This window comes from Bison bison, unplaced genomic scaffold (genome assembly GCF_000754665.1).
Source record: "Bison bison bison isolate TAMUID 2011002044 unplaced genomic scaffold, Bison_UMD1.0 scf7180017864516, whole genome shotgun sequence".
NCBI lineage: Eukaryota > Metazoa > Chordata > Mammalia > Artiodactyla > Bovidae > Bison > Bison bison.
The window spans coordinates 7455410-7467353 of record NW_011495069.1 but is presented as its reverse complement, the minus strand read 5'-3'; the positions used below and the strand labels follow the sequence as shown (position 1 = coordinate 7467353).

Sequence of the window (11944 nt, the reverse complement as noted above, 5' to 3'; positions counted from 1 at the left end):
CTTGATGTGCAAGTGAGCCTGGGATTCCTGCACAAAGTCCTCTCGGCTTCCTGCCCTTAAGAGACGGCTGGATGGGTTTGCTGCCAGGCACAGAGAGAGGCGAGGGGTGCTCTGGGAGATGGCTTCCCCCACCTCTGGTTCGCGGAGGTGGGGGGTGCAGCCTCCTGTGGCACCTGACACCTGACCCCTCCCACTCCTGCTCCCAGGTCCCAGCTCCTCCCTCCCTCCTCTCTGTGGGTACCTGGGAAGGGTGGTGTCAGGCCTAGAAACTGGGAGGAAGCTGTTGAGGTGGGCTGGTGATGTCAGGGCTGGCCTGTGGCTTGCTGCCTAGTGGGGTGGAGTTTTTCACACCCAAGGAGTAGATGCTTAGGGTCATTGTGGCGGGTTAGGCTCCAGTAAGTGCTAACCTTTCCGGGTTCTGCTTGGTTATCGTGTGACCTGGCCAACTCATTGCCCTGCTGTGAGCCTCAGTTTTCTCATCTGTAAAATGGGAGCAGTAACCTCTGCCCTTAATTCATTTCACAAACATTCTTTGGGCACATGCTGTGTGCCAGATGCTGTCCTAGGGGCTGGGGACAGAGCAATGAAGACAAATATTCTGGCCCCCACTGAGCGTATCATCTACTTGTTCAGTTGCTCAGTCGTGTCTGGCTCTTTGCGACCCCATGGACTGCAGCACACCAGGCTTCCCTGTCCTTCACTACCTCCCAGAGTTTGCTCAGACTCCTGTCCATTGAGTTGATGATGCCTTTCGACCATTTCATCTAGTGGAGAGAGACAAGATAAACAAGTAGATGGATTATTAGCAGTAATAAACCTTAGGAGGAAATTCAAGCCTAGCAAGTGGAAGTGGGAAGGTCTGTGATGCTTCAGAGTGAGCTTCTTAACCTTTGATCGCTCCAGGAACCCCTTTAACAGTCTCAGAATAGTGTTTTTCAACCTAGAGGGGTGGGATGGATCGGGAGGTGGGAGGGAAGTTCAAGAGGGAGGGGACATATGTATACCTACGGCTGATTCATGTTGATGTGTGGCAGACATTTATACAATATTGCAAAGCAATTATCCTCTAATTAAAAATAATTTTTTTAGAAAGTGGACCATGAAAAAAAAAAGAATGAGATAAAATGCAAAGGATGGTGATGAAAGCCAATTAGATTAAAACACAGTTAGCAAAACATTTTTTTTTATGTGATAAATATGCTGTCTTGTTAGCCTGTTAAATAGCAAGATCTAGCAATGGGTTTGATGATGACTATGACTTTGAAGTTGTGACGTGCACAAAAGATATTTAAAGAAATCTGCACCGTCTGTAACGTGATATGTTAGTATCTGTGACGTCTGTTGGCGACAAGGTCACGGAGACTGCTGTCATGCCTCTGTGGTTTGTTGCCTACGTTCATCCTTCAGAGAGATGCTACATTCCAGGTGGAGGCTAGGGAAGACACAGTTGCTGTCCTTTTCTTTTTTTCCTATCGCACTTCTCAAGCCCGCTCAATTCTAAGAGGCGTGCCAGGATAAAAATGCCTCCTTTAGATGAAGTGACCCGGGAGGGCCTCCCTGGGAAGGTGACTTTTCAGTGACGACCTGAAGCAAGTGAGGTTAAACGCAGAGGGCTTCAGTGATCTGGCAAGTGCAGGGACCCCGCAGCCCATTGGCTCTGGGCTGGCCACCTAAACCACCCTGGTACCAGGGAGGCAATGGGAAGGGTCAGAAGCCCAGTGACCTCTGGACAGTGCCTGACTGGTTAGGGAGAGGGTCCAGCAGGGAATGGACCTCAGAATGAGAGGAAGCAGTAATGGGGCAGAAGGGTCCCTGGGAGGGGGTGGGCGGAGAGCCTGAGGCCAAGAGACTTTCTGCACGCCCTGTTTCCAGAAGCCATGGAAGTGCCCCTGTGGTCTGAGAGTGAGTGGCCAGGCTAGTTTCTCTGACCCAGACGCCAGGTCAGACGCAGGTGCATTTCCATCCCTGCCTCCAGCCGCCAGTTCTGGCAAGTTCCTCCAGAGAGGCCCCTCTCTGCCCCAGTTCGAGTCCCACCTCAATTTAAACGGCTACCCTTACCCTGCTCCTTCCCACACACACACACTCTCCCAGGCTCAGAAGCCCCCGTTGGTGTGGCCCCAGCAGCCTGACTGGTTTTCTTTTTTCTTTTTTTTTATCCAAGAATCTTTGCTTTTAGGGGCTTCCCTGGTTGTGACTCGTGGAGTCGCAGAGTCAGACAGGACTGAGCGACTGAACTGAACTGGTGACTCAGACAGTAAAGAACCAGCCTGCAATGCAGGACACCCGGGTTCGATCCCTGGGTGGGGGAGATCCCCTGCAGAAGAGAATGGCCACCCACTCCAGTATTCTTGCCTGAAAGATCCCGTGGACGGGGAGCCTGGGGGGCTACAGTCCATGGTGTCACAAAGAGTCAGACATGATCGAGCGACTGACACACACATCCTTGCTTCACAGTGCTGTTAGTTTCTGCTGTAAAGCAAAGTGAATCAGCTATATGTGTACATATATCCCCTCTTTTTTTTTTTTTTTTTTCCGGATTTCCTTTCCATTTAGGTCACTGCAGAGCATTGAGTAGAGTTCCCTGTCTATACAGTAGGTTCTCATTATCCTACTGCTGCTGCTGCTAAGTCGCTTCAGTCGTGGCCGACTCTGTGCGACCCCATGGACGGCAGCCCACACGGCTCCCCCGTCCCTGGGATTCTCCAGGCAAGAACACTGGAGTGGGTTGCCATTTTCTTCTCCAATGCATGAAAGTGAAAAGTGAAAGTGAAGTCGCTCAGTTGTGTCCGACTCCCAGCGACCCCATGGACTGCAGCCCACCAGGCTCCTCCGTCCATGGGATTTTCCAGGCAAGAGGACTGGAGTGGGGTGCCATCGCCTTCTCCTCTCATTATCCTAGTCTCTATTTTATACATAGTAGTGTGTATATGCCAGTCGTAATCTCCCAGTTCATCCCACCCACTCTTGCCCTGTGGTGTCCATACATTTGTTCTCTTTGTCTGTATCTCTGTGTCTGCTTTGCAAATAGGTTCACCTGTATCATTTCTCTAGAATTCACATATATGTGCTAAAAAACGCTATTTGTTTTTCTCTTTCTGACTTCCTTCGGTCCGTGTGACAGTCTCTAGGTCCATCCATGTCTCTGCAAATGGCACAGTTTTGTGCCTTTTTATGGCTGTTTTCTTTTGCGCTGGGTTGTCCTGTTTCTGGGGCTGGAATTTTCACTCCCATCACTGGATCATCAAGTACCAGCCATGCTAAGCTGGCTATTGGTCCCTCCCACCGACACACACTCCTCAAACTTTTGTCTCCCACCTGTGAAGTGGGAATGTGGAATTGGGTCTGCCTGTCCTGGATGGGTGTTGAGAAAATGAGGACAGCCCTGGGGGACGCAGGTGCACAGAGCCACTGGCCGCTGCCCTCGGGGGGTCCCCAGGCACGTAACTGGGGACCAGAGGTAGGGGTCTCAGAGGCAGAGCAGAAGGAGGCCAGTGTGACTTGGGGTTCAGTATCCTCGCGCACCCCCCACCCCCCAATCTCATATACCGTGGAGACTTTGATGAAATGGAGAACAGGGCAGGAAAGGGGACTCCAACTTCAGAAAAGGTGCTGGGAAAATTAGGTTGCCCTTTGAGGAAAAACCTTTACCTTCTACCAGGCCAACCGGTAAATCCCTAGAAGAATCAAAGAGCGATGTAAGAGTTCGAGAGGATGATATTGATCGAAGGTACCCTTTATCTGCTTGTTCCACGGGGAAACCTCCCCAAACATGAAAAGACAGGAGCAGTCACCAATCAAGAGGCAGAACTGAAAATGCAAATCAGCTCGGAGTCAGAAAGCGAAATCTAAGGGCCAGTGAAGTGGGAGACCGATTGCCACAAACAGGACAAGGAGAGTGTTAAGAAGCTTGCTAGAGAGCGGGGTGTGTGTGTGTGTGTGTGTTTAAGGCGTTAAAACCTTACAACTCTGGAAGACCGTGAAGCAGTCATTTGTGTTGGATGAGAACAGATGATAAACACATGAAACGTTTCAGTCTCACTGATAATAGAACAAAGGTGTTGAAGTTAAGAGCGTTTCAGAGATCTTCCGCCTTGATAGACTTGGTCCTGAAGATGCTGAGCACATCACGGTAGACTCGGCCCCATTCCGATCACCATGCTTCTCTCTGGAGAGTCATCTCACTGGGGAGATCAGGGCCCCTGAATCCATCTCAGCCCTCTGATGCGATGAAATCACTCACCGCTGCCTGGAGTCTAATCTAAGGAAATAAGCAGAGGTGTAGACAAAGATTTTTATAAACAGAAGGTCACTTTCCTTTTATTTTAAATGGTAACACAAAAATCATGATTTTTAAAGTTTTTTTTTCCCCTCCTTAGGAATTTTGAATGGAGACTTTTGGGGCCAAATGTCTATCTAAAAATAGAACAGAGTTCTGGAAATAACAGTTGTGTCTACAAATGAAATGTCTGTAGCTCCCAAATCAGTCCTTTTTCAAGCCCCAGTTGCACACGCCAGTAAGAAATGAGCAGCAGCATAAATACCCAAGATAAGGAGACGGATAAATAAAAGATGAGGCTTCCATGAGTGGAAATATTTTGCAGCCATTAAAAATGAAGTTTATGAAGAAATTTTAATGACATAAGTGCTTATGATGTGATGTTAAGTGAACAGAAAAAAAAAAAAAGAGGGTACGGAAATATTTACTTTAGTGTCATTTTTACAACTGTGTAAAAACACACACTCGCCCGAAAAGGGTTGCAGGAGAGAACAGTCAAATGTTAATAGTGTTTCTCTCTAGTTAGTGAAACTGTGGGTGGTTTCTTCTTTTTTTTGTATTTTCTGTATTCTCAAATTTTTCTCTAAAGGTTATGAATTATTTTCAGGAAAAAACATGTACCTATCCTGGCTCCCCTCCCCAAAATCCTGAGAGTCTCTGAGGAATAGCACAAAGGCCAAAAAACAGGGAAGAAATAAGCCAGGGAGGCCAGAACGCAGGGCAGGGGGAATGTGATCAAATGGGTGCCAGGCCTCCAGGGGGCCTTGAATGCCAAGCCCAGCAGCTTGATGTTCACTCAGAGCCCTCTCTTTACCTCGGGGTCACAGGAGAGAGACCCGGCCCTTCTGGAAGATGAGGGCTTCAGGCTGTTGTGAATAGCTTCCTGGTGCCAACCTCCTGCCTTTATTTCCGCCCCAGGTAAGAGTTTCACGCTGACCATCACCGTGTTCACCAACCCCACGCAAGTGGCCACCTACCATCGCGCCATCAAAGTGACCGTGGATGGACCCCGGGAGCCCAGACGTAAGTGCCAAAGCCATTGAGCCAACTGGGTTGGGGAGGAGGGCCCAGTGGGGTCACCAGAGTCAGGCAGATGGCACTGGATCCCTGGAGCCGTGGGGGACTGCAGTCCTGCCGCTCAACTCTGCACCCCGGCCTCCCTGCAGTACGTGCTGATGCTAAGCCTGGGGCTGTAGGAAGCCAGGCTGCAAAGGGGAGGTGATGGAATCAGCTTGATCTCCACCCTGCCACCCCGAGGGTTGACTGCCCATTGGGGGGAATATGGAAAGGAAAGAATGGAAAAGACTGCAGAGAGGGCATTGTGTGTTTGGGGTGGAGATGGGGCCAGGTTGGCTTGACTCCACCCCAGCTTCCTCTGCCAGCGTGGGAGGGAGGGAGCACGCGAAGCAGGTGCTGCTTGGGGTGCGAGGCCATATCCCCTCCTTGGAAACCCTTCCTTTGAATCTCAGGGTGTGACTTAAGTCTCATAGAGCCCAGACACTCTGACCCCAGGACCCACCTCTTGAGACAGGAATGCAGATCTGATTCCGCAAATGTTTATTGAGCACGTATTCTCTGCAGGGAGCAGGGCATCTGTGCATTTTAGCATCAAAGAAGGTTTCTGTTTCGTTGCTTCTGCCTGCTGGATGACCCAGAGTTTCAGATTCAGATTAGGGAAACCGGAGGAGCAGCTGCCACTGTGGGCCAGAGACCAGTGTTTCCTGAATGAATGAGGGAATGAATGAATGAAACAAAGAAGCAGCCAGTCATCTCTGGACTGGTTGCTTCCTGACCTCAGAGCAGAGCTCTTATGTGGACTGGCCCCGACTTGTGGCATGATCAATGTATTGAGGCCCTTTACAGTTTAGAAAACCCTCTCACATTTCTTGTCTCATGGGATTCTGAACCAGAGGGTCACTGGGTTCCCAGAAGGAGGAATCCAGCCCTGGGGATGTTGGGAACCTGGCCAGGGCCTCACACTGTCTTAGGTGTAGGGAGGTGCCCTGTCTTCCCACAAATAGCTTTCAGTTCCAATTCCAGGCCTAAGTGGGCCTGAGGAAGGAGGCTGGGAAGGCGCTGTGGCTGTGCAAGGGCAGCCTCAGTGAGGACCAGCCAGGCCTGGCCCTGGGCCACTCTCCCCTTGGGGAATCAGGCCTGGCCCCCTGATCTGTCCAGCCCACGCCAGCACCTGGCCACCGGGAAAGGGCTCAGAGCTGGGTCTTACAGCCCTGGAAGTGTTTCCCTGCAGGCTTGTCAAGGCCACCTCCTCTAACCCCCTCCACCCAGGCTCCTGATCACAGTCATCAGGCCCAAGTGATTCACCTCCCAGCTGGCACCTGCCCTGGCCAAATTCCTGCTGGTTCCTTCCTGCAGGGATTAGATGTGGATGGGCCCATGACTATGACCTTGGGCTTTGTGACTCAAGAGAAGTCTTGTCTCCTTTTTGGTCTTGGTTTTGTCATCTGTGAACGAGGTCAGTGACCCCAAGAGTCTCAAGGCAGTGATGTCTGGGAAGCCCTTGTGAGCCACAGGTGCCTGGTACAGAGAGCAGATTCTGACCCGGCTTGCCTGGCCGGGGGACCTTGGGGCAGTCCTTGACCTCTCTGCACCTCGGCTGCCTCCTCCAGGAAGTGGGATGATACCTCCCAGCCTGCTGGCCAGTGATGGCATGTGGATAGTATCTGGCTGTAGCAGTGGGAGGGTCCTTGTGAGTCTCTGGATCCCCGGTGTTCTGTTAATCCTTGTTGTCTGGCTTCCCCCATACTCCCACCACCACCACCACCACCACCATTGGTCAATGGTTGAACCTTTCTTGGTCAGCAGCAGGGTGGCTGCTGAGAAACCCAGGTCATAGTAATAGAGGTATTGAGTCTCTGATGAAGGAGGTGCTGTTTTACTGTAAGTCTCCAGGGGCTGAATCAGGATGAATGGGAGCCACAGTTGGGCTCAGCATGATGCTGAGCACTGAGGAGCCACTCCATAAAGCGGCGAGCTTCCGTGCATAGAGGCCGGTGGGCAGGGGACTTGGAGCTTGATGGGAAGGGTCCCAGGACCCAGCCAATGCCTGGATCCCTCAGATTCCAGAAGGGTCCAATGCCTGGACCCGCTGTGTTCAGCCCTGCCCGGCCCAGAGCTGCCCACCCTCCCCAACTAAGGCCGCTGGATGAGGAAGGAGGCTCAGCTCTCTGCCCTTGAGAGCCCCCCAGTCGAGTCCTTGTCTGCTCGTCTCTCCCTAGGTCTCCCACACCTGAGACAGCCCCTTCCTGGGGTGAGCTGGTTGGGGCAGGGATGGCATAGTTGGAGGCAGCAAGAGGAAAGGAACGAAGCTGGGCTCTGAAAGACCCTGGAGTCAGAAGCAAGTCAGTGTGGGCCAGATCAGTGGTTTTAAAGCAGTTTCTTGAAACAAAATCTTGGTTGTTGTTCAGACACTAAGTCATATCCGACTTCACAACCCCATGGACTGCAGCACTCGCCAGGCTTCCCTGTCCTTCACTGTCTCCAGGAGCTTGCTCAGATTCGTGTCCATTGAGTTGGTGATGCCATCCAACCATCTTATCCTTTGCCACCCTCTGATCTTAGCAGAAGCTCATTTATAGAAAAGGGCGAATGTGGGAGGTGGCCCTCCTGGTCTCCTCCCCTCCGCCCGGCCCTCAGGGCGGGTCTCCCCAGCACCCCTGGTTCCAGCTCCAACCTGGCCTGCACTCGGCCACCTTTGGACACCGCCGCCTCCTTTCTCAGCTTCCATTTCCCCACCTGTAAGTAGTCAGAGGCCGGCTCAGCTGCGTTTGGTCAGCGAGCGTTCCCGGGATGCTGGGCCCTTTGCAGAGTCTCTTTTGGGGAGGGCTGCGCTGTGCGCCACGTAGGATCTCAGTTCCCAGACCAGGGGTCAAGCCTGCGCCCCTGCAGTGCAAGTGTCTTAACCACTGGACTGCCAGAGAAGTCCCCCAGAGTCTTTCACCTGATCCTCAACTACCCCAGGAGGAGACATGCCGGCAGACAAAGCCGCTTGCCCCAGGGTGAGCTTCGGTACACCCTTGGGGCTCCACCCCGGGGCTCAGGGAAGCCAGGGCTGCATGGAAGGGGCTTCCAAGCCCAGTGTGCTCATCTGTAAGGCAGGGATGGCGTTAGCTTGTGCTGTGGGGAGCTGTGAGCATTGCATGAGTCTGTCGCTGACTGGCTCTCAAGACTCTCCTGATGGATGTTCGCCGGGTTTTCCTTCTGGGCTTTTCTCCTGCTTTGGGACCGCACCCCCACCCCAACCCCATGTGAGGGCTGAGCCTTCTGTGGGGAGGAATGGGAGTCGAGGCTGGTCCCGGGAGCCAGGGAGCGGGCGCCTTGCAGCTCCCCGAGGCCTGGCTGTGGGTTCTGTGGCTGGGTCGTTCCCCTCCGCTGCCCTGCAGAGCGTGCCCAGTCTGCAGCCAGGTGGCCAGCTGGGTTTGAAGGCTGGCTTGGTGGCTTCCTGCCTGTGTGGCCTTGGTTTCCGAGGTTCTCAGGGCTGGTGTCCCTCAGAGTCACCAGGGGCTGGTTACAAAGCAGGTGGAGCAGGATCCTGAAACATGGTGGCAGGCAGGGTCGTGCTCGAGCGGGCCTGGGCTGGACCACAGTTCGGGAACTACTCACCCCATCTCCCAGGCTCACGGGTGTTGTACTTGAGAGGGCTTCCTTGGTGGTTCAGGCCATAAAGAATCTGCCTGAATGCAGGAGACCCAGGTTCGATCCCTGGATCAGGAAGATCACTGGAGAAGGAAACAGCTACCCACTCCAGTAATCTTGCCTGGGAAATCCCAAGGACAGAGGAGCCTGGCGGGCTACAGTTGCAAACTCAGTTGCAAACACTGAGGTTGCAAAGTGTTGGACACGACTGAGCAACTAACACACACTTGGAAGGGTGGGGCACAGGTTCCTCACTGAGGCACCGGCCCATCTTGCCTGGGGCGGGAGTGGGGGTCGCGTCTTTTCTTCCCCAAAATATACATGGGATGATTTCAACAAATACTACTTTCCTGGGGCCCGACCCTGTATCAGGCATTGTTCTAGAAACTGAGGAGGCTGCACTGAACCCAACAGACCAGGTTCTGGCCCTCCCAGGTCTCACACACTTGGGGTGGGGAGAGATGGTAAGTCATGCTGCTATCACCACGGCTGTGAAGCCCAGATCTGACGTGTGACTGGGCTCCCTCCACCCTCCTCTCCTCTGCCTTCCTCTTTGCTTACCCTACTCTGGCCGCGCTGGCCTCTTGGCCTTTGCCCTGATGTTCCCTCTACCTGGACATGCCTCTCCTGACAGCCCTGGACACACAGACATCCCCGTTCCCCTAAACTTCCTGTCTTTCGTTTTATTGTCACCTTCTAAGATGCTATATAGCTCACGCATTTATTTCACCTATTTTTCATCTTCCCTGATTACTGTTTGTGCCCCACCCCCACCCCAGGGGGGTGGGTGGTCCTTTGCTTTGCCAGACATTGCTGTAGACCCTGGAACACAGACGTGAGCACGTCGTCGGTGTTCAGTAGGTAGTTGTTGAATGGATAAACGAGGTAAAACAAATGATTTAGCTAGATTTCTGGTAGTGAGAAGTCCTGCAGAGACAACCGAAGCTGGGGGAGGGGTGGAGCGAGCAGGGCTGGGACCCACAGGGAAGTGTCACCTCCTGAAGAGGTGATGTTGGAGCAGAGGCCTGAAGGAGGTGAGCACACAGCCACGGGGGCGGCTGGGAGCTAGAGACAGCATGGGCAGGCCAAGTGACCCTGAGCCGGCCACCAACCTCAGGTCGCCACAGTTCCATCCTCCATTCCAGGTGTGGGCACTGGAGGGGTGCCCAGGATGCCCACCCCCAGGGAGTGCACCCAACAGGCAGGAAAGGGTTAACCTCAGACCTCCTGTGCTCCCCAGATGAGGGTCCTGGCTCCCAGTTCCCACCCACCCACCCACCCCCAGGGAGTGCATCCAGCAGGAGGGAAGGGGTTAACCTCAGACCTCCGGGGCTGCCCCCTAATTAGGCCCAGGCCGCTGGAAGCCCCAGTTGTGGCCCCAGGAGGAACCCGCTGGCCCCTTGCCTGCCCGCCCGCTTCTCTGCCCAGCCGCCGACCGGCTTTCATCTGCTCACAGGGGGCCGATTCACAGCGGACCACCCCGGGCCCAGCACCCGCCTGCGATGCCGCGCGGCTGTTAAGAGCCGGGTGTAAATCTCCTGACAGGCCACAGAGCGGGCCTCGGGCCCGGGTGCCCCACCCGTGCGGCCAGGCGGACAGTGGCCGCTGTGTCTGAGCTGTGGCTGCACCAGGCCCGGGCCGGGTAGCCAAGGAGGTGGCCGAGAGGCTTCAGATGGCAGAAGGGCCCCGTGGCTGGGGCCCACATTGTCGCCCGCAGACCGCGCCTCTCCCGCGGCCCCACCCAGCGCTGCTGCTCCTGGCTCCCGGCTCCGGTTGGCCTGCTGCCCTTCTCGCCCCTTCCACGGCAGGACACAGACCTGGCCTCCTGCCAGTCCGGCCTCGCTGCCAAGGAGCCCAGCTGTCCTCTCTCTCGGAGGTCTTGGGAAGCCAAGACCTTAGCAGCTGAGCTCCATGCACCCTGCTCACCCTTCCAGGTTTGCCCTTCGCCACGTGCCTCCACTTTCCCATGTGGAAAACGGGTGTGATGGTAGCAGCCTCCCAGAGGATCATCATGGCCCTTGGAGATGACATGTGTGGCCTGCCTAGCACAGTGTGTGGCCCATCGAAAACATCTGCTCACGTGGTTGCCATGCTCGTCTCGAGGGGCTTGTGTTAGGCCAGGGTGAAGGCAGGGTGATGGCCCTGATGGCCCCCAGGTTTCCCCCCGGGAACACTAGGTCCCTGGCAGTCCCTGAGGACCCAGTGCTGGCCCAGGGACGAACGATGCCTGGGAGTAGAGAGAAGGGAGGCCCCTCCACCTCCGCTGGAACCCAGCCCTGGTCCTTAGGCTTCTGCCGCTGTGACCCCCGGGTGAGTCACCCATCTGGCCCGGATCCAGTGTTCGTCCCCCAACTCTGATCCTTCTTGCACACCTATGAGGCCACATGCACACACCTCCCCCCAACACTTCCCCCCACCACTGACTAGATCAGTGAAGAGGAGCTGTGAATCTTGAGGGCCAAGGCCAGGCCAGGTGTTTCATTCTCCTCAGCCTGTCTGCACCCTCAGGAGTTAAGAGTGTGAGCTCCGCTTCACAGATGACGCACCGGAGGCCCAGGAGAGAGAGTGGCCTGCCCTAGTCACCAGTGGGTGAGAGCTGCCCGGGACAGGCCCCGGGTCGCTGGGCCCTGGAGGCTCACACACGAGGTCAGAGCCCGGATCGAGGTGACATCAGAGGGGTCCTCAGTGAGTTAAGCCCAGCTGCTTGCAGGGGGTCAGGCTGCCAGGCCCAGATGGCAAGGGGGGCGTGCTCCCCCAGCGTCCCATCCTCCATCTGTTCGGAAACACTTGGGGGCCCATTCTCTGGCTCAGCCTCAGCCCAGGGCTTAGACAGTATGATAACCACTCGACAGGACTGGAAACCGAGGCCCAGAGGGAGGAGAGGGACTTGGGGGGTTAGAGCAGGATGTGAGTTTAGAAGGTTGGACTGGGCTTCAGAGCGGGGCGGGGCTCCTGCTGGGGTCCACTGAGACCCTCTCATCTGCCTTTTCCCGGGCCCATCGCGGCACTGGGCCC

General features: G+C 54.8%; 1 protein-coding gene across 1 annotated transcript in view; it reads left to right on the top strand.

Annotated features, from left to right (window-relative positions):
• RUNX3 (runt-related transcription factor 3) overlaps nt 1–11944 on the top strand; it is a gene marked incomplete at its 5' end in the record, with an annotated part of 31580 nt that overhangs the window by 6460 nt on the left and 13176 nt on the right. The window contains one exon of the mRNA XM_010830246.1: nt 5195–5299. Coding sequence (XP_010828548.1) covers nt 5195–5299 — 105 coding nt within the window. The remainder of the gene's footprint in view (nt 1–5194; nt 5300–11944) is intronic.